Source organism: Nilaparvata lugens, chromosome 1 (assembly GCF_014356525.2).
Source record: "Nilaparvata lugens isolate BPH chromosome 1, ASM1435652v1, whole genome shotgun sequence".
Lineage (NCBI taxonomy): Eukaryota > Metazoa > Arthropoda > Insecta > Hemiptera > Delphacidae > Nilaparvata > Nilaparvata lugens.
The window spans coordinates 4,154,226-4,177,947 of NC_052504.1; the positions used below are offsets into that span (position 1 = coordinate 4,154,226).

The following is a 23,722-nucleotide window of genomic DNA, read 5'->3' on the forward strand; positions in this document are numbered from 1 at the left end:
AGGCAGAAGGATGTTCAGTGGAGAGTGAACCGGAGCCTTCAAACTGCAGAACATCTGAAACTGCCAATGCAACAGAAGTGGGTGGACTGGATGCACATTCAATCTCTCCAGTGGAAGACGGCACTGAGACATCTGTGGCTGGCAAAAGGATCAAGCTCTACAGCTGTGCTGACTGCAGCTATGAAACAAGATGGATCAGTTATTTAAAGAGACACATGAGAAAACACACTGGGGAAAAGCCTTTCAGTTGTGATTTATGTGACTATAAATGTGCTCAATCAAGTGCTTTGAAATCACATATCAGAACACATACAGGAGAAACACTTTTCAGCTGCGAGTTATGTGACTATAAATGTGCTACTGCAGGGAATTTGAAATCACATATCAGAACACATACAGGAGAAACACCTTTCAGCTGCGAGTATTGTGACTATAAATGTGCTTCTGCAGGGAATTTGAAATCACATATCAGAACACATACAGGAGAAACACCTTTCAGCTGCGAGTATTGTGACTATAAATGTGCTACTGCAGGGAATTTGAAATCACATATCAGAACACATACAGGAGAAACACCCTTCAGCTGCGAGTATTGTGACTATAAATGTGTTAGGTCAAGTGATTTGAAGAAACATATCAGAACACACACAGGAGAAACACCTTTCAGCTGCGAGTTTTGTGACTATAAATGTGCTACTGCAGGGAATTTGAAATCACATATCAGAACACATACAGGAGAAACACCTTTCAGCTGCAAGTATTGTGACTATAAATGTGCTACTGCAGGGAATTTGAAATCACATATCAGAACACATACAGGAGAAACACCTTTCAGCTGCAAGTATTGTGACTATAAATGTGCTCAATCAAGTTCTTTGAAATCACATATCAGAACACATACAGGAGAAACACCTTTCAGCTGCAAGTATTGTGACTATAAATGTGCTACTGCAGGGAATTTGAAATCACATATCAGAACACATACAGGAGAAACACCTTTCAGCTGCAAGTATTGTGACTATAAATGTGCTCAATCAAGTTCTTTGAAATCACATATCAGAACACATACAGGAGAAACACCTTTCAGCTGCGAGTATTGTGACTATAAATGTGCTACTGCAGGGAATTTGAAATCACATATCAGAACACATACAGGAGAAACACCTTTCAGCTGCAAGTATTGTGACTATAAATGTGCTCAATCAAGTTCTTTGAAATCACATATCAGAACACATACAGGAGAAACACCTTTCAGCTGCAAGTATTGTGACTATAAATGTGCTTGGTCAAGTGCTTTGAAATCACATATCAGAACACATCATGAAGGAGAAACAAGTACTAGCTGAAAATTTGTGACTTTACATGTACTCATTCAAATTTATTTTACTGTGTTTCTTAGGGTGGTCACTAATAACAGGACAAGTGTGTTGAACATGTGTGTACACTCATGTCGCCATTCTTTGTTGTGTCATCACAGCTAAAGGCTTCAAACAACATTTTTTGAGGTTCTGAGTATTGGCCCACACCTTGGCTCTATTCAAATAGCCAGGGTCACCCTGGGCTGGCGTCTGTGGAGGGGCGGAGTTGGGGATGCTGCTCACAGTGTGGTGTGTGCCGGCCGGTGGTAGGATCAGCAGGGTGAGCGGTCTCTTTGGGACGGCTGGGCTCCCAGCGGTGTTCGGTGTCCTCCAGATACACCACGGTTGTCATCTCACAAGACTGAAATTCTCTCCTTTCTGAGAGGTGATAGGCCATGCTTTTGCACTACCTGGAGGGAGGGGAGTCGCTAGGAGTGGTGGGAGAGTAGTGGCAGTCATTACTGTCCTTGTAGTGCATGGCATTAGGTCAAAACTTATCAGAAATGGTCCAGGTGTCTTCCGGACCTCAAACGAGCCTTTGTGGCTGATTCTGGTTTGCCTCCAGATCAAGTGGTGTTCGGTTCGTCATCTTAGGGACCCCTACGGGTGGCAACAGGTCACCTAACCTGTTTTTTAATGAATTAAATAGTGCAGCAAAGAAAAAAATAACATGAATTTGGAGATTAAAAAACCTAACCTCAACAAATTTTGCTGAAAGCCTTTCGCTGTGATGACACAACAATCTATGACAATATTTGAATCATACATGTCTTACCGTTAGTGGCCAGCCTTATGAAATCAACCTTGCACTTTCCATTACCTACTCACAAGCATTACCTGCTCACATCATGGTCATCATCCACAATAATTATAAAGTCATTTGATAAATGGACGGTGTTATGCATCACTAGACCAAGTGCCAAAACCCCATATTGAGAAAAACTGCTCCAAAGTTTTATGCTAGTTAAAATTACATTTTTATAGCCAGTTTCTCAGATTTTTTCCAGTGGATGAAATGTTTACTGTCAAATATAGCCCTAAAAGCACAACTCTATTGCTTTTGAAATAATCCGAAAAATAAATAAAAAGGCTTCAAGTCTACTTATGTTTTTTTAGATTGCTTGTGGTTTCTGTTATACATCACTAGACCAACAGACATTGAAGTCTTTTGGTTTTCTGATGCAAGACCAAATAAGTCCAATTATATGGTCCCATTATCATGGAAAGCAATAAAATATAAATAATTTTAATTGACAAAACTCTTTTATTATTATTATTAGACATAAATCTGCAATAATTAAGTACACAAAAACAAATAACTCATAAGAACAGAATAGGCCTTAATCATTATTGAACTAGTGGGTCCTGAAACAATACAATAAGCTTAGCTTGTGAAGAAAATACAATACAAAAAAAGTGAATAATTGTTTTGTCATAGAAGTGTTTTCAAACAAATTAAAAATATACCATAATAAAGAAAAATCGCAACTATTAAAAAAACTCAACTAAACTTAAAGAAAATACAATACAAAAAAAGTGAATAATTGTTTTGTCATAGAACAGTGTTTTCAAACAAATTAAAAATATACCATAATAAAGAAAAATCACAACTATTAAAAAACTTAACTAAAGTAACTTAACTTAAACTATTGAAAAAACTTATTCATTGTCTACTTCAAAATCTAGCTCTCCATTAAAACCGTCAATATCGTCTTCCACTTCACTACTGCCGGAAAGCATTCTGTAGATTGGTCTGGCATCTTTTGGTATTAGAGTCATCAAAAACTTTAAATCTTCAAGCTTAGGTCGGGATATCGGTTTCCCACTTGGCCACAATGGAAATAAATGATCACCCAGATTTTGAAGTAGCTGTAAAGAAGGACGCCCCTTTGCTTGTTTCCTTTGAATATTTACTTCAAACAGCTTATGTTCTTCATTAAATTCACTTCTCATAAAAATACTGAGTTCTTGTCCTTTTTAATTTCAATTTCTCTGGTTTTCAACCAGCTTACCTTACCATTTCCTATGTCTTTCTTCCTGTTAGTGATGAGCGTTTCTATCTTTTTCGTTCCAATGAAATCTTGTTTTTTCATTCTGTGAACAATAAGAGCATTCTTTTTGCGGCAGATTTTCATGACATTCATGTAGTCTTCTACAGTATATAGACGCTGTTGCAACTTTGAAGCTGACTCTATATCTCCGAAGTCGCTGTTGTTTGGTAAAAAACTATGACCTGGAATAAGATAGCGCAATGTGATTTTTTCCAGAGTGGGGTGATTTTCCAATACAGTTTTAAGTAATAAAACTATTTTGATGTTTCTGTTCTGTCCCCCACATGAGTCGGACCAGAGAATAACATGTTTCGCAGAAGTAACATTTTCCAAAATATGTTTTCTAAGGCAGCTGCCTACCTCCTGTGCTCCACGACCAGCCTCACCCTCGATCCAAACATAGCAGTGACCTTTATTAGTCTTTCCACTATGAATCCCAAGGTTGTACACACATAGCTGTCTTTTATAATATGCTACATTTGTGGGAATCCTGGGAAGTGGCAGAGTTTTTTCCAAATCAAAACAAAAAGTTTCTAAATCAGGATTATTCTTGGCTGCTAGCATGTCTTCTTTTCTTTTATTTTGAGCATTTTCAGCTTTTTCCAAATGCTGACATTTTTCCTTTTTCAATTCATCCAACTTTGCATTATCATCACAATGCTTGATTTCTACTTCCAAACGATCGCACAAATTACAAGTATCTTTTTTGAGTTTTTTTCTGCGCAAGTTGAATCTAGTTAGGAAAATTTTTTTATAAAATGACAAAGTAACTGGTTTGTTTACTTCTTGTGAGTACAACTCATGCATTTTTTGTACCGTGGTATCTTCAGAAAGAAACTCTCTTTCTGTATCGGCTCTTCTGTAATGAGACTTGTACTTGGGAAATTTCTGGATGTGCTCAATGATCTCTTGTACACGTTCATCATCAATTTTATTTTTTCCACCACTTACTCCGCGACAATCACGAACTCCTTCTGGGCGTTTCATATTTTTTAAGGCAGAATCAACTTTGCAACTTGATATTCACAGTGTTTGCAAAAAAAAAGTTTTACACACAACTTTTCCCAACATGTTATACACTCTGGTGAATTTCCGTGTGTCAGAATTTTTAACTCTCTTCCGTTTTATTTTCAGTTCTGAAATCATTGAACAAATCAATGCACGTTGGGCATCATGGGATTCGACATTATAAAACTTATCATACTCTTTTCTAGCATTTTCCTCTCCAATTCTTTCTAAACATTTACATTTGCATATGTAATGACGGAACGCTTTGGCTTCTTTGAACTTATTTCTTTGTGTATAATAATCTTTGTTCTGAATGCACAATTTTTTTCTCATCGTTCGATTTTGATTTTCATATTTCAGTTTCCTTCCCCGTTTGGGTCTTCCACTGGAAGAATGATTTTCGTCCATAGAATTAGTAATACCTGGATCCATTGGGGTCACTGTATCAACATTACAGTTAGATTTTTGTAGATCTTTATCACCTTCAGAATTGCTGCTTGATCTGGCTGAAGTATCCATAGTATTGGTTACATGGCATAATATTTCACTTACATCCCTATCATTTGCATTGTTTTCTTCATTGATAGAAATGGCTGTCTCAATAGTTTCAAAATGCATATCATTTTCCTTTGGGCGTGCTTTATTGGAATGGTCACTGACGTCAATGTCATTGCAATTTTTGTCGTTAGATAAGCAATAAGGGTGCTCAATACTAACTTTGAAAGATGATTCCATTTCAGTAACATATGAACTATTCAAATTACTTGTAGAAGGTGCTTCTAAAGTTAGCGGCACAAGCTCGGTAAGCTCAGAGTTATTGCCTATACATAAATAATATATGCTGTCGTTTGGTGAAACTGTCATACTTTGTTCAGTACTAACAGTATTAAAAGAAACTTGCTGGTTTTTGTAGCGTTCACATGTATCCAAAAAAGTTGATGGGCAGTCTTTTAAAATAAAATTAGAAGTATTTGAACTACTTAGTGTACCTGGTAAAGGATTCTTATTGTTAACTGACTCATCTTGAGAAGGCTCATCCATTGAAGGTGAAGGTATTACATTTAGAATTCCAGAACTTGAAGAATCCAAGGCTTGATAACAAACATTCTCATCATGTAAAAGTGACTGGTCTTCTTTCTGAAAGCAATAAAAGCATTAGCAATTAATACAAAAATTATAGGCCTGTAGCTTTGCTAATAATATAGAGAATTAAATGCAGTAGGCAGAGAATTTATTGGCTTCTGTGACTTGGGAGCAGCATCGTTACTTCTCACTCCAGTGACTCGGGTTCAAATGCTGCTTTTGGAATGGATTTTTTGTGTAATAATATGTTCCTGTACATTAAATAACCTGCCAAGTTCCCCACACACAAGCCTAAACATATGCGAAATTTGTTCTTAAATGAAAACTTTATGTTTAGGCCTACCATCTCAATAAATGAAGCAGAGTAAACTGATTCAGAGTAAAGTTTTTGTGAACATGCCAATTTTCCTTTGCGATGTTACTATTTGCTTTTTTATTTCCACTAAAATAACAAACTTTTTTACTTTCTGCAAAGCTGTTCATTGAAAAGCGCTTACATTTTCAAGCAGAAGATTTTCGTTTTTAACTGTTCAGTTGAGCTACCCAACCAATGTCAACTTTTGCAATCAGCTTAAATAATGAACAATTGAAACAATTATATACTTTAAAATTTGATTTGAGTGATAATTACTGTAGGCCTACAGCTTACCTCAATACTCAAAACTCAATAATTGAGTTTTGAGTGAATCCGTAATTATTACGGATTCTATGAAAGGTTAACCTAAAAAATTATATTGATTTTCTTACCTGTAATATTGAAAATTCATCAGCAACTTTCCTGGCATTATCAAATATTCGTCTTGTTCTTGATTTGAATATCCCGTATTCTTGATCCATTATAATATTTTACTATATTCACATTATTTTAAGAATCAAACACTGTGAGATACGTTTTGTAAACAAAACACAACAACCAACATTATTGTGGTCTGCTGAAAATTAGTGCCGCCATCTGCTTTGCATCACTAGACCAAAGACCAACGAATGGCGCTTGGTCTAATGATACAGAAATAAATACCAGACGTTGGCTTTTAGATTCGTGATGCAAAACACAAAATCAAACTTAGTTGAAATGGCACTTGGTCTTTTCAAATATTACCAAAGAACCGTTGTCGTGACAATAACAGTGATTTTTTCTTAGATACTTTGTAACATTCCCTACCAGAATACGGTCTCATCACGTTTTTTGTCAAATGGCGCTTGGTCTAGTGATGCATAACACCGTCCAAATATAGTATCACGTTGATATTTTCCCCCACCATCAACTCAATGTCATGCAGCTTCTCCTTCAATAGCTCTCCTATAGTGAGGTCCACGTTATAATGGCAGTATTTGATTAACATTGGTTTTGCTTACCCTGTGTATAATTCATCAAAGCAGAAAGGGCTATCATTTTCTAGCTCTGCAACATTTCCAGATAATTTTCTAACAATGTATATGATCAATTAACAAAATATTTAATCTCAATAGTTATGAAAATTTAGTATTTAATATTTAGCAAATATATTTTCCCGAGGAATAAAATATAATTGATCACTCTAAACAAGAATTTCCTGTTAATATTACATCAGATATACTGGTATAAGATATCCTCCATAGAAGACTGTGACAAGTCAGAGAATTGGCAACGCTGTTCCGCTATCTTTTCTCCACTGCCATCATAACATGAACCTCACTATAGTTGGCCTTAACCTGGTTCCACCATCCTTGCCTAGGTCTAAAAAACACTCATGGAGCTCACACTTTCAGTAGATTTCTGAGTATGATAGTGTCATTAGTGACACACTGCTTCATGCTATAGAAATGAATTCTCTTAATTCAGAAAAATAAGTATTGATTTACTGGGTAATGTGTAGGTATTTAAGAATGTAAATCGACGTAATTTTTCAATCAATCATTTATAATTTATTGGGTATTGATGTTCGGTACATTCAAAATATTACAAAAACTTTAATAAACTTCAGGATTTAAAAAACTCAGATAAATTACACAGATAAAAATTAATGGCTACAAAAAAAATATGTGGAGGCCATCCAAAACTAACCACCATATCACAAAAATATGTTATTGTTGAAAATGCTATCTTCTCCACTAGTCAGTATTCAACTCTTTTATCAAATGGATTCAGAATTTGGGTATTTCTTATAAATTATGATGGAAGCAGATATTTGAAAACTTTTTGACTAATAATATTGGGTTCCTTTCATGAAACTATGGTGCTGCTTCAGTTTAACAACATTCCTGAATATTCTATTATATTGACGAATATCTGCACTTATTGTCCAATCACTTGGCAACTGAATTATTATTAAGTTCCATATTATATAATGTTACTATTATAATAATAATTTACATGTTTTTATAGTACCTATCATATTATTAATGACTAGCCGTCAGGCTCGCTTCGCTAGTTATATAATATTCCCAGGATTGAAGTAGCAGTGCCCAATCAATTTTTTCGCGATAAATGCATTTAAATCTTCAACTTGGTGCCAACCTAACAAAGTCAACTCAACTTAATGCCAACCTGACAAAATTATTAATAATTTAGTTGCCAGTTAACAACTGTTTCGAAGAGGTACTCTATCTAGATTATAGTTCTATAGTAACATATGATATGGAAATTTCAATTATAATTAAGAGATTGGGAGAAGAAGAATATACATACTAAAAGACGAACTTTAAACCCTTAGAAACAACCCTTAGAGTTAAAATATTGCCAAAAGATTTCTTGTGCGCCTCTAAAGGGCCAACTGAGCATACCTACCAAATTTGAACGTTTTTGGTCCGGTAGATTTTTAGTTATGCGAGTGAGTGAGTCAGTCAGTCATTCAGTGAGTGAGTGCCATTTCGCTTTTATATATATAGATTGCAACATGAAATATAACAAATTCAAATGTATTGTATACATGTTAATTAAAAGGAACAACTTCGATTTTCCAATCATTGAATTATTTTTCAAATTCTATCAATAACTTATCACAACCCAAAAGTAAGGATTGTGAGGTGATTCAGGTTTCAGAAACCTGGGGCTTTCAAAAATAATTTCTCTTTAAACAAAGACCTACCTGAGTATCTAGGTGGACTCACTCTAACATAATATAATTCTCTTTTGTGATGAGGACATGCTCCCCTATAGGGGACAGCAGTGACTCATAGCAGCAATGATAGGCCAGAATCACCTCTTCTCTATCTAGCACTCTGCTGAGCCTCAACATTGCTTTGAATTAAATTCCTTTGGAAAGATTCAACATGAGATGATCAAGTCAGTCCCTGATCCAGAGCAACCCCCTACAGATTGGTAGCACCAAATGATAGCAGCTCATTGATTTGAACTTTACATTCCAATGGATTACCTGGCAATCTGTGAATTGAGAATTCAATGAAAAGCCCTGCACACACACATATCGATTTTTGTTTGTACGATATTTTGCCATACTTATGAATTATATCAGATTAAATGGAACTTGACAAATATCATTTGTTTAATCTAAATAGAAATTGATCTAATAGAATTGATAAGGACGGCAAAATATGGAACAAACAAAAATCGATGCGTGTGTGCAGGGCTTAACAGTGATCTCCAACTCATTAATTGAATGTGTTTTATGGTTTTTTCTTCAACTTATAATCTTGTCCATATGCCTGGGTGGTTGCGATATTTGATTTATACATCATGTAGTACGGTACAAACAGGGATTTGATATTACTAAAAATACTGAGTCTCATTCCAAGGTCAATTGTTTGTTTTAGCCCTTTGCGGTCGGTTGGCCAGTTGTACTGGCCACATTAGTTTCATATGCAGCCCGGAAATATTTCAATCTGAGTTGTCTCCGACGCTCGCATGGCCAGTGCTACTGGCCAGCTCCTTCTCACTGTCAGCTCGACAGCCATATTGATAGTTCCCTCCCACCAACTCGCAATTATTTTTACTCCATTCTACAGGTTTTTCAGAGTGTATTTCAAATTGAAAAAACATAAATGAATTCAACTAAAAGTATTCCTCTATTTACATACACATATATTTAAGATGATGAATTTAATGGAATATATATTTAAAAGTTAAACATATTAATAAATCTCGTATAATCATTCTTGAAATCTTCTTCTTTTTCAGCTGTGAATCAATTCAGTCAAGTCCAATCAAGTTTCAGTCCAATTTAAATTTTTTGTTACAATGATATTTTTCAAAACCTCACCTACATGTAGTCCGGGATTTTTTGAGCACGTTTTACAAAAAAAAAACTGTTCTTTTTCTCTCTTTTCCTGGCCGTCTATCACTGCAAACAGCACAGTCTCTGGTCTTGCCGTCTGGTAGTTGATAGAGCAGATGCAATTTGCCATTAAGTCTCTCATCATCCACTAATTGAGACGGTCTTCCTCGTTTTTTCAAATTTCTTACATCAAATTATTTGAATATACATTGCTGTCATGCTCAGAATCAACTATCATATGAACTTCGTAACAATCCTCTTTTAAGTAGTCTCGTATTTCATCGGATCCTAAAATATTATCCATATCCACTTAAACGACATGAACAACTCGAAAATGGCAAAGAAAATAATATAAGATATGAAAATCAAAAGTAACCGTATTCACTTTAAAAACTCTCTATCATATGTAAACAATGTCCAGTTGACATGAGAATGAGACTGAGACAGCTGTGGACAATATGCCATCTGTTGTTATTATTATCCACTATAAAGCTGGCAGAAGTGTTCCATTTAGTTAGAGAAATACTCAGTAGATCTCACCACTGAACAGAAAAGACAGCAGTGTGAAAATATATATGTATTAATGCAACATATATTGTTGGCCAGTGGTGCTGGCCAGCCGAGCGTTCGATGACTTTTATGTTGGCCAGTCCCACTGGCCATCTGATCGGCTGGGACAACCCAGTTGAAATGAATCTGAGTTGCTACGCAAAATGGTCTGGTCAGTACAGCTGGCCACCCGACTGACAAAGACAACCTATACCTTAGTTTTAAGATCGCAAAGGGTTAGGATAGGTTTTGAATGGCAACTGTTCAATTTGTGTAAGCTGAGAAAAGATGTGACATCACACTGCCTATAATATTATTAGCTAAGATGAGAATTCATAGATATGGTTGGGGTTACTTTAGGTGTACAGATTGTAATGCAATTAGACTTTTTTAATAATTTTTTACTAGCCCAATGTAAAAACAGTCAAATCAGGCATTCCTTTTGGAACATATATTACATCCACTGTTCCATCAGATCTTTTTGAAAAAATTCTTAAAGAATAAACAACCGTACCTTTTATATAATTTAGCAATAATGCATTAGCATTTTCTAATTCGAATTATTCCTTCCAAAAAATTTATGAACTTTAATGATATTATTTTATTTATATTAATAAAAGTAGTTTATTTAAAAATATAGCAAGTTTATTCATTGAAGAAATTTATTCTCTTTACAATAATGTACCATAATCACATTACATGTTTATATAATGTTTTTGAACATACAGCACTCTCATATAAATAATACAGCAAATATTATTTATGAATAAGAATTAACGGTACTTGAGTATTAAACGGAGGCCACCTAACCCACAGAAATATTTCGTACGGGATACCATAAATAACTACATAATTGGAAAGAACACACTTTAATAGATTAACAGGTGAAGTTTAGAATTAATCCGACGCCTGGTTCTGACGTTGTGCAACCCAGAACGCAGCAATGTCGGTCAGGATGGAGTTGAAAGCGTCGCCGCCGCTAGCAGTCACATCTGATCGCCACACGTATTCTACCAAATAGCTATCCAAATGATGGCGCGCAGTTCCTCGCTGCCTTTTATTTCTCCACTTTGCACTGCCCCACATTCGCTCGACATATTGCGTACTAGCCCAGTGTCAGGGTCCACGAAGTTGTATTTGTGGTTTACCGTGAAATGTGTGAAGCCGGCGTTTTCTAGTTCCTCAGACTTGTAACCTTTCCAACAGTCTGAAATTATCGTACTTCCCGGTTCAATATGGTTCAATATTTCAGTAAGCAATGTATCTGCCCCACGGTTCGGCACTTTTACTAAAAACCTCTGTCCTGTTTCGCGGCACAGACCTCCGAACACCAACTGCTGTGGTAGCACTCTCCCGGCGTTATTTTTACGCTTGGTAAACAAACTCTCGTCAATTTCGACAATTTTACCTTCGCCACCAATTTTTCCACTATTCTTGTTTTCAACACTGAATACACAAACCTCCCTCATATAACTGTTCCAGTCGATGACTGTTTTACCGGCCATGCCTAACTGTTTCTGACAGAATTTTAGTGAGGTTAGTTCCTCGGCCCAAAAGTAAATAAAACGAACAATAGTCGTGAACGCTAATCTGCTATGTCCGAACCAAGTATCAACCCTAATAGACACCTTTTTACGACACGAATGTACATTGCACTGCCAGAATGGATATTCCTTACCGAAATACAACTTCATTTCGTGGTCGTTAACACACAATTTCACTGAAGGCAAAAGATGCCATTCTTGAAAGAAACTTACACTATCCTCTTCATTTCGAGGTAAATCCCACAACAAAATCACGTCACTCATTATTGAAACACGTATAGCAGTAGTAGCGCACGGCAATAAATCACTCAGTACACTGACCAGACACAGTGACAGGCGATGACAGGGAATGGCGCGCGCTCCGGTCAACGACCCTGACCTTGGCCTACTTGGAGGGGATTTTGCGAGTAGACACATGACCCATCTGATAACGCTCGACTCACAACAATACTAGAATAGTTCTACTACAACATCTATAACAATTTAACCTTCTATAAGTGCCGCGGCGCGTTTCGTAATAGTGGCCTCCGTTTAATACTCAAGTACCGAATTAACGAACTATATGGTAAATAGTGGTATATTCCATATGGTATATAGTTCGTAAATTTTCATTCATAAATGATATTTGCTGTATTATATAATATGAGAGTGCTGTTTGTTCAAAAACATTACACTACATAAACATGAAATGTCTCATGTATTATTAAAATGGTGGCACCATCTCTGAGTGAAATTGGTAGAATGTATGTATGTAATGCATGTATTCATGGCTACTTTTTTCAAATAACATCATAGTACCCTTTTTTCGAAAACTTTTAATATAATATAACAGGTTAAAACACAAATTTAAATAACTAGTTTAGAATTAGACTATCATGCTTATTTGAAATTTATTTTTAAAAACTTTTAGTTGAACGTTTATTTAAAATTTATTTTGAAAAGCTGAAGATGATTTGATACATTGAAAATAGGCTATAGTGAGGTCCACGTTATAATGGCAGTGGATAAAGACAGATGAACAGCGTTGCCTATGCTCTGCCTTAATTAATTATATTTCTAAATGTTCAAAAACAGAGATGGCATCGTTGCGGAGACAGAAAATGATAGTACTACCTGCTTTGTCAAATGATAGACAAGGATAGCAACATCAAATACTGTCATTATAACGTGGACCTCACTATAGGAGAACAGCGTTGCTGATTCTCAGCCTTGCCAGATTATATTTCTACATTGTTAAATAACAATCTGGTAGCATTGTGGAGCTAGAAAAGTATAGCGCTATCTTCTTTTTCGAATGATAGACGAGGATAGCAAATCCAATGTTGATCAAATACTGACATTATAACGTGGACCGCACTATTATAGATGTTTTTCTTGCTTTCTTACAAGATGGCGGATTTCTGAGACAGAATACTAGCCGAGTTACCACTTTGTAATCTGTATGTATTCTGTTATAAAGCACTGAAAGTGGAAGGAAAGCTTTGGATTTTACTAATGTAACTTATTATTATGAAAATTTACTCGAAATCTTTAATAATAATCAAATGCAGAAGATAAATATTTACTTTATAATATTTATTATTGGTCTATATGTTTCTGTCCTATTAATAGAATAATGGATAAGGTGAGTTATTGAAATATTTTTACTTAAACATAACCTTGAAAAACAGTGTCACTTATCAATTTGTAATAATTATTCATTATTTTTACTGTTTCTGATTTTACAAAAATATTTGGAATTGAGTATTATTATAATTCAGATTATTCTTGACATGTCTATTTGAGGTTGTAATCATATTGAATTCGTAAGTGTGCGTTAGACTTAGATCATGCATGAGCCAAAAAGCAAAATTTGAAAAATGTCATTAAAACAGACACTTTGTGACTTGCATGTTGTTGCTCACACTAAACGCATCTAGAAAGTGTGAGTGTTGCTATTGCTCATTCCAATTTTCATCTGCTCACTTAACTTACTGCTCTTATGACAACCTCCTCAAATGCAATGACAAAGCCCTTCAGGTGGCTAAATTTTGGGAGGGAAATACATAAAATAACAGCATAATGATGATCTTGGACATGGAAAGTAAGTATCTGCACGCTTGGTGGTCATGCATAACCAAGCTTGCATTTGCATTCATGCGCATTGTTTATACAGTAGATGGGTAGACCAACATTGGAGCGAACATAGGAGAAATTCAACTAATTGACATAATATTTTATCTCAATCATGAAAATTTATTATTACATTTTTGAAAAATATATTTTCTTGAAAAATAAAATATGATTAACCATTTTCAATAATAATGAACAGTTAAATTCATCAGGATATACCAGTATCAGCTGTTTGGGTGGCAAGGCTGAGATCTGGCAACCCTTTTCTCCTATCTTCCTACACTGCCATTATAACATGGACTATAGCTTGCATTTGCATTCATGCGAAATTTGCGAATTGTTTATACTGTATACAGTTTATTCAGTAGATGGGTAGACCAACATTGTAGCTAACTTCAGTCATCTGACAGGTGAGAGCTATGTATAAAGATTCAATCAAATAATTGTTTTTCTTCGTTGAATCCTATCATCTTTCTACTTGTCAATACTATAGGAAAACGGAAAGACTCCATTCGAAAAGCTCCATTTTAGGTCCACCTATTAGCAGCCTGCACAAAGGGACAATAGTTGTTGAGGGAATGTGGAATTAATATGTCCGGAACTCGAATATGTAGATGGCATTTCCAATTCCATGTTCAGTAAGCATTCTGCACATAGATACATTAGTGGCATCCACTAGCTACCTACTATGTAAAAGTGGGATTGGATTTATGTAATGAACATTTGAGCTCATGAAATTTCCAATTCCATATTTCTGCTAGTAGTTTCCAGCTGCTACTAATGTCTCTGTGTGCAGTGTGCTTTGGACATGGGTCAAGAGGCTGAGACAAGGTGCCGGGCGCCCTAGAGGCAGTTTGGCGTCCCCTCTCTCAGCAGAAGGACCTACAAAAAGGCCAGGAGTGGAACTCATGTAGGTCACGAGTTTGTGGGTGGAGCGGCCAAAACTCACCACTGCTCAAAGGAGGGCGGCCATTCAGGCAAAACTTCTTGGGAGAGGTGAGGCTTTTACCCTGCAGAGTTTCGGAGGGGCTAAAAGGAAAACCCAAGTGACCAGAGATGGGTGAAACTCCAGGCACAAATGTGGGTCAAAAGGCTGAGTCGAGGGTGGCCGAGCGCCCTAGAGGCAGTTTGGCGTCCCCTCTCTCAGCGGAAGGACCTACAAAGAAGGCCAAGAGTGGAACTCACGTAGGTCACGAGGACTAATCAGTCTGAAGAGACTGCCAAGCATATCACACTGGATTGCAGCCAGGTGATAAATGGAATGTTAGTCAGACAGACAGACAAAATATATTTATTTCAAAAAAATGCAATTTACAAAGCAATAATATTTTGTACTCATTTCCAATATAAAACAACAACAAAGAATAAAACAACCTCATGCATACACTAAGCCAAATAAATCTTTAGAAAATGGTCTGCATGGGCAAAAAATGCCTGTGCGCAAACCAGAGTTGCATATTAAAAGTTTTACAGAGAGAAAGGAAACAACAATCTTGATGCATTCAGAATCTTATTCAATATTATTATTACATACAGTGAATAAATTATTGAATAGCTGAAAAAGATGATTAAGTAGTGTAATGCTGCATACAGATTTCAATAACAATAGACGGGTTGTCACCACCAGCAAATTTATCGGCCAAAGTAGGTGTTATAATTTGTTGTGATGATGTTTTCTGCCTTGTTCACTCCCAAATTAAATGAAATCTCCTTAAATTTCTTTAATTTTAATTTGAATAAGGATTTCGAGACGATCTGAAATACTATCTGATGTGGGAAGTGACAAGCCAAGTTAGGGAAAAGGTCCATTCTTCAAGGGATACATTCTTGAATAAATTCGTTGCTATTATAACAAACAGTAATAAACAAACATCAACTACTAAAACCCATATTTTAATACTGAGCACTATTACTTGCTGAGTTTGATATTCGTCTAGTTTTCAAGTGACACAAGCCTTCTCTTATGTTCACAGATCAAGATCGAGAAGCAGGAGGATGAATTTGGAGAATGTGAATTTGCAACTAGCAACGTCAAAGATGAGTCATCCTCACACAATGGTTCAACTTCCAATCAGGCATGTATTCTATCTTGACTAGAATAAATAAGTAATGCAGTTAAGTTTTTGTTTTTTCATCACATAAATAAAACTTATTGCTGAATGGAAACTTTTCTTCCAGAATCGGCAGAAGAACAGTATGAATATTCAAAATTGTTGGAATTTCTATCAAATAACCAGAGTAATCTTTATTAGGACTATAATAAAAGAAAGAATCGGCTCATACAAGTAGAGATAGGAAAAGCATGCATCATCACGTCTCAACTACTGATCTGATTAACTTGAAATTTTGCATATAGATTCCTAATTTACTTAGAATGGTTATAGGCTCATGTTCAGTTCTTCAAGATTCCAAAACGTGAAGTTTTAAGTTTGTCAAGTGCTTTAAACACACAATAACGTTACAAGTGTATGTCAGAGGAAAATCCATACTTTATTGTTATACAATAAGTTGTAAGTATTTTGACTAGCGTTCTTGTCTATATTCTGTTGACACCCACCAAACTAGCAATCATTTTATCTTAATCTAGAGAGCAGAACTTGATTGCTGCTATTCCAACTTCAACTACCCCTCACTCACCCAGTGCACAGTTGTAGTACCTCTTGCCTGTCCAGGTGTACTGCAGAGTGCAGACGAATATCTGTACAGTTATAGCTCTTCGGCAAACCTTAACGTGAATGGCTGGCCTTAGCTTGCAAATCTTTGAAAAACATTACAATTACTATCATCAAACTGGAATTATCGTGATATAACTCAAGACAGCAGTCAAATTCAGTAGTTGCTTTTCCTTCACGACTATGGCTCAACTCACACTTACGCGACTCAGATCGAGAAGAGACTCGTCCCTAGTCGAGAGCATGAATGTGTTTCCAAATGGTGACACTCAGACTAGTTGATTCTAGTCATTTCAAAATACATGCTATTGACTAGAGTTAAGAGTTGAGGCTCTTCTCGACCTAAGTCACATAAGTGTGAGTTGAGCCTTACAGTACCAATATTTGTGTCTTTCACATGAGGTGTAACAATAATCGATTATCTTCTCATTGTTTGTGATATCAATATTGCAGATGGCAAGAGTTAAGCAGGAAAATGATAGCAGCCAAGAACCAGCACCAGAGTGCAGCACTGCATGCTCTCCAATTCATGATGATTTCAGCCAACAACATTATCTTATCCCTGGATATAATCTAATATTCATCAAAGAGGAAGAATATGGTGAGATTCAAGTTATTATTTAATTCATTTTTATTCCTCAATGATACTAATACATAACACTTGATTGTAAATGGAAGAAAATAGGAAATGAAGCAATAATTATGTAGGGTAATGGCTATCAGATGTGGTTGCCATAGCAACAGTTATAGGTAAAAGTTGCATTTATACACATTCCTTAAATAATTTGATTGTATGGAGGGAATATTGTGGTATATTATATACTACTATATAAATAGTGGTGTTGACAACATCTGCGTCTTATTCTTTCATCCTTTCAATAAATTGCCCTTCACTCAATTACTCGTGTTCACTAGGGTACAGATTATCATCCTATTTCCAGCACAACTGATATGCAATAATGTGCTGTGTTTGCCAATTGTAGTCATGTTGCTCTTCTGAGTAGTCGATGAATAGTGGGTACCCCACTCATCAAACTAGAGCTGACAATTTCATGTCAGTTTATAGTTTTAATTTTGATGCACAGTTTTTACAGTTTTTGTCAATACACAGGTAAAACTTCCTATTTATTTAACAGTATTCTCATGTTTTGAAACAAAAATCTGGTGTGGTACACTCACACAACTTTCCTTGCTCTAAGCCTCTTTCTCAAACGAGAATAATTTAGGGGAATAACATAATGACGATTGGCGGCAACATATTTGTAACTACGATCAGACTACTGTATATGTTTATAATATATAATTGTTTTCAGAGTACTTTTTCCTTTGTGTAAATAATGTAGAATTCGATGATATTTTAAAAGTCGTCAAAACAGCTGTTCTACAGATGTAATATCTTGACTATGACTGTGTTCTTTTTATAAACTGCTCTACCTACCTACCTCATGCACGAGAAGGAGGTTACAAAGTTCATTTCTCAAGGATGGGGTGGACCCCCCATTAGTTTCCCAGGAAAAAGACTAATGCCAGTTGATAGAGCTGATAATTAACTATACAGGGTATGAATTTGAAAAAATTGTTAGAGCTGTTTCCGAGAAAACCGTGAAAAACATGGTTTTTTAGTCATTATCCGCCATTTTTCTCAAGAATATTACGGAGCTCCTGAAATTTTCTCAGAAATGAGACTCATGCCAGTTGATAGGGCTTATGAATATTATTATTATTTTGTGAGAAATTTGGATTTGACCTAAGGGTCCTTTTTAACTAGTTTTCCATAAGAAACGGACTCACCGGTTTTATTTTAAGCATTCGTCCCCAGACAGCAATCCTCCGGTAGAGCATTAGGTAGTCTTCCGTCCGCCAGCCTTCTTTCACACGCGTATTCACTAAACCGTTTAAATCACTTCGATTCTCCGCACACCTTTACAATTGCGAGTTCCGAGAAGTCTAGGAGAAGAGTGACGAAAAACACAGGCGGAGTTCCTTCTCAGTTGCCGGGAGAGAGTCCCGTTACTCTAGCAGATAACGCCGATATTTCCCCAAAGTTATGGAGGTGGGGGTAAGCACCCTCAATTGTAAAAGAGAGAACTCTCAATGTAAGAGGAATAGATAATGAACATGGAGGTAGAGATAATTTGAAGAACAATGGTATAAATTTAAAAAAAATCGTTAGAGCAGTTTTTGAGAAAACCGTGAAAAACATGGTTTTTTAGTCATCATCCGCCATTTTTCTCAAGAATATTACGGAGATCCTGAAATTTTCCCAGTAATGAGACTAATGCCAGTTGATAGGGCTTATAAATAGCTATCCATGGTATAAATTTGAAAAAAAATCGTTAGAGCCGTTTCCGAGAAAACCGTGAAAAACATGTTTTTTTTAGTGATTATCTGCCATTTTTCTCAAGAATATCACGGAGCTCCTGAAATTTTCCCAGAAATGAGACTCATGCCAGTTGATAGGGCTTATGAATAGCTTATTCATGGTATAAATTTGAAAAAAATCGTTAGAGCCGTTTTCGAGAAAACCGTGAAAAACATGGTTTTTTGGTAATTATCTGCCATTTTTCTCAAGAATATTACGGAGATCCGAAATTTTCCCAGTAATGAGATCAATGCCAGTTGATAGGGCTTATGAATAGCTGTCCATGGTATAAATTTGAAAAAAATCGTTAGAGCCGTTTTCGAGAAAAACGTGAAAAACATGGTTTTTTAGTAATCATCCGCCATTTTTTCCGCCATCTTGAATTGAATTTTAATGAATTTCTTATTGTCGGATCCTTATGGTATAAGGACCTTAAGTTTAAAATTTCAAGTCAATCGGTTAATTAGGAATGGAGTTATCGTGTTCACAGACATATATATACACACACACACACATACACACACACACACACACACACAGACCAACACCCAAAAATCATGTTTTTGGACTCAGGGGGCCTTGAAACGTATAGAAAACTTGAAATTAGGGTACCTTAATTTTTTGGGAAGCAATACTTTCCTTACCTATGGTAATAGGGCAAGGAAAGTAAAAAAGATAGGCAGTCATATACATAACCAATCATTATCTGATAATTCAATCTATATATGTATTGCACTTGAGAGAGAACCAAGGTCTGGATTAGCAATCATAGATCATTATTCTCACGTGTATCAATAGAAAAAATTGCTCATGGCATAATTTATTTGTTATTATTATTTCTGTGATTGTTCACAATCTAACCCAATATTTAACTATAATTTGTTATATGTACCATCTCTACAATCGACAGCAAAACTCTTGGTTTGTATAAACCATTGTATCAATTGGTGAATAATGAATGTGATAATCACTGAGTTATAATTCAAGGAAAGTTGTGTGAGTGTTTTATACTAGATATTATCATTATTTCATTCTGCTTTAATCATTTACAAGTTGCATCATTGGTGTTTGCAGTTGAGCAAGAGGCAGAAGGATGTTCAGTGGAGAGTGAACCGAAGATGTGGCCTTCAAACTGCAGCACATCTGAAACTGCCAATACAACAGAAGTGGGTGAACTGAATGCACATTCAATCTCTCCAGTGGAAAAGTGCACTGAGCCATCTGTGACTGGCAAAAAGATCAAGCTCTACAGCTGTGCTGACTGCAGCTTTGAAACTACATGGTTTGGTAATTTGAAGAGACACATGAGAAAACACACTGGGGAAAAGCCTTTCAGTTGTGAGTTATGTGACTATAAAAGTGCTTGGTCAAATGCTTTGAAATTACATATCAGAAGACATACAGGAGAAACACCTTTCAGCTGCAAGTATTGTGACTATAAAAGTGCTCAATCAACTGATTTGATGAAACATATCAGAACACATACAGGAGAAACACCTTTCAGCTGCGAGTATTGTGACTATAAATGTGCTCAATCAGGTGATTTGATGAAACATGTCAGAACACATACAGAAGAAACACCTTTCAGCTGCGAGTTTTGTGACTTTAAATGTGCTCAGTCAGGTAATTTGAAATCACATATCAGAACACACACAGGAGAAACACCTTTCAGCTGCGAGTTTTGTGACTTTAAATGTGCTCAGTCGGGTAATTTGAAATCACATATCAGAACACACACAGGAGAAACACCTTTCAGCTGCGAGTATTGTGACTATAAATGTGCTCAATCTGGTACTTTAAAGAGACATATAAGAACACATAAAGGAGAAACAACTACTAGCTGAAAATTTGTGACTTTACATGTACTCATTCAAATTTATTTTACTGTGTTTCTTAGGATGGTCACTAATAACAGGACAAGTGTGTTGAACATGTGTGTACACTCATGTCGCCATTCATTGTTGTGTCATCACAGCTAAAGGCTTCAAACAACATTATTTGAGGTTCTGAGTATTGGCCCACACCTTGACTCTATTCAAATTGCCAGGGTCACCCTGGGCTGGCGTCTGGGGAGGGGCAGAGTTGGGGATGCTGCTCTCAGTGTGGTGTGTGCCGGCCGGTGGTTGGAGCGGCCTTTTGGGGACGGCTGGGCTCCCCGCGGTGTTCGGTGTCCTCCAGATACACCACGGTTGTCATCTCACAAGACTGAAATTCTCTCCTTTCTGAGAGGTGATAGGCCATGCTTTTGCACTACCTGGAGGGAAAGGGAGTTGCTAGGAGTGGTGGGAGAGTAGTGGCAGTCATCACTGTCCTTGTAGTGCATAGCAACAGGTCAAAACTCATCAGAAATGGTCCAGGTGTCTTCCGGACCTCAAATGAGCCTTTGTGGCTGATTCCGGTTTGCCTCCGGATCAATTGGTGATCGGTTCGTCCTCTTAGGGACCCCTACGGGTGGCAACAGGTCACCTAACCTGTTTTTTAAAAAATTAATTATTCAAACTTGAATAGTGCAGCAAAGAAAAAATAAAACACATTTATTTGGATATAGAAAAATCTAACCTCAAAAAACTTGCTGGAAGCCTTTCCCTGTGATGACACAACAATCTATGACAATATTTGAATCATACATGTCTTACCGTTAGTGGCCAGCCTTATGAAATCAACCTTGCACTTTCCATTACCTACTCACAAGCATTACCTGCTCACATCATGGTCATCATCCACAATAATTATAAAGTCATTTGATAAATAGCCTATAGTATCACGTTGATATTTTCCCCCACCATCAACTCAATGTCATGCAGCTTCTCCTTCAATAGCTCTCCTATAGTGAGGTCCACGTTATAATGGCAGTATTTGATTAACATTGGTTTTGCTTACCCTGTGTATCATTCATCAAAGCAGAAAGGGCTATCATTTTCTAGCTCTGCAACATTTCCAGATAATTTTCTAACAATGTATATGATCAATTAACAAAATATTTAATCTCAATAGTTATGAAAATTTAGTATTTAATATTTAGCAAATATATTTTCCCGAGGAATAAAATATAATTGATCACTCTAAACAAGATTGAACAGTTAATATTACATCAGATATACCAGTATCAGCTAGCCTTCATAGAAGACAGTGACAAGGCAGAGAATTGGCAATGCTGTTCCGCTATCTTTCTCCACTGCCATTATAACATGAACCTCACTATAGTTGGCCTCAACCTGGTTCCACCATCCTTGCCCAGGTCTAGGAACACTCATGGAGCTCACACTTCCTGTATATTTCTGAGTATGATATTGTCATTGGTGAAACCCTGCTTCTTGCTATCAAGATGAATTCTCTTAATTCAGAAAAATTAGTCTTGATTTACTGGGTAATATGTAGGTATTTAAGAATGTAAGTATTCAACATTTTCCAATCAATCATTTATAATTTATTGGCATGGGTAATTTAACAGATACATGATATTGATGTTCGGTACATTCAAAATATTACAAAAACTTTAATAAAAATCAGGATTAAAAAAACTCACATAAATTACACAGATCAAAATTAATGGCTACAAAAAAAAAAATGTGGAGGCCATCTAAAACTAACCACCATATCACAAAAATATGTCATTGTTGAAAATGTTATCCCACTTCTCCACTAGTCAGTATTTAACTCTTTTATCAAATGGATTCAGAATTTGGGTATTTCTTATATCATGGAAGCAGATATTTGAAAACTATTTGACTAATAATATTGGGTTCCTTTCATGATACTATGGTGCTGCTTCAGTTTAACAACATTCCTGAATATTCTATTGTATTGACGAATATCTGCACTCATTGTCCAATCACTTTGCAACTGAATTATTATGAAGTTCCATATTATATTATGTTAGGTAGTATTATAATTATAAGTTACATGTTTTTATAGTATCATATTATTAATGATTGCAACATGAAATATAACAATTTCAAAATGTATTGTATAGTTACTCTTGTTAATTAAAAGGAATAACTTCGATTTTTCAATCATTGGATTATTCTTTTAATACTATCAATAACTTATCACAACCCAAAAGTAAAGATTGCCAGGTGATTCAGGTTTCGGAAACCGGGGACTTCAAAATACATTTTTCTTTGAAGACCTACATGAGTACAGCAGTGACTCATAGCAGCAATGATAGGCCAGAATCACCTCATCTCTATCTAGCACTCTGCTGAGTCTCAACATTGCTTTGAATTCAATTCCTTTGAAAAGATTCAACATGAAATGATCAAGTCAGTCCCTGATCCAGAGCAACCCCCTACAGATTGGTAGCACCAGATGATAGCAGCTCATTTATTTGAAATTCACATTCCAATGGATTGATTACCTGGCAATCTGTGAATTGAGAATTCAATGAAAAGCCCTGCACACACACATATCGATTTTTGTTTGTACGATATTTTGCCGTCCTTATGAATTATATAAGATTAAATGGAACTTGAAAAATATCATTTGTTTCTAAATGGAAATTGATCTAATGGAATTGATAAGGACGGCAAAATATGGAACAAACAAAAATCGATGTGTGTGTGCAGGGCTTAACAGTGATCTCCAACTCATTAATTGAATGTGTTTTATATTTTTTCTTCAACTTGTAATCTTGTCCATATGCCTGGGTGGTTGCGATATTTGATTTATACATCATGTAGTACAAAAAGGGAAACAACAGTGATTTGATATCACTAAAAATACTGAGCCTCGTTCCAAGGTCAATTGTTTGTATTAGGATAGGTTTTGAA

At 35.9% G+C, this 23,722-nt stretch overlaps 3 protein-coding genes across 6 annotated transcripts in view; 1 reads left to right on the forward strand and 2 right to left on the reverse strand.

Moving 5' to 3' along the window:
- The window catches only part of LOC111061258 (zinc finger protein 239-like), a 45,319-nt gene extending 22,514 nt beyond the window's left edge, over positions 1–22,805 (forward strand). For 2 of the 4 annotated variants that reach the window (XM_039428173.1, XM_039428165.1), the window contains one exon: positions 20,028–22,805. In XM_039428173.1, the coding sequence (XP_039284107.1) occupies positions 20,028–20,797 (770 nt within the window). In that variant the 3' untranslated portion in view covers positions 20,798–22,805. Of the gene's footprint in view, positions 1–13,088; positions 13,432–14,213; positions 14,330–15,892; positions 15,995–17,044; positions 17,193–20,027 lie in introns of those variants that run through there. The other 2 variants (XM_039428180.1, XM_039428181.1) reach the window with 2 other exon arrangements.
- Positions 1–23,722, reverse strand: part of LOC111050254 (oocyte zinc finger protein XlCOF6.1-like) — a 153,281-nt gene that overhangs the window by 44,959 nt on the left and 84,600 nt on the right. The gene's annotated exons all lie outside the window — the stretch shown is intronic.
- On the reverse strand, positions 3,332–6,723 carry LOC120351332. The gene is made up of 2 exons (XM_039428250.1): positions 6,248–6,723; positions 3,332–5,554 (listed from the first exon to the last, which is right to left on the reverse strand). Exons 1-2 carry the CDS (start codon positions 6,335–6,337, stop codon positions 4,433–4,435), a joined length of 1,212 nt encoding a protein of 403 aa, XP_039284184.1. The 5' UTR covers positions 6,338–6,723; the 3' UTR covers positions 3,332–4,432.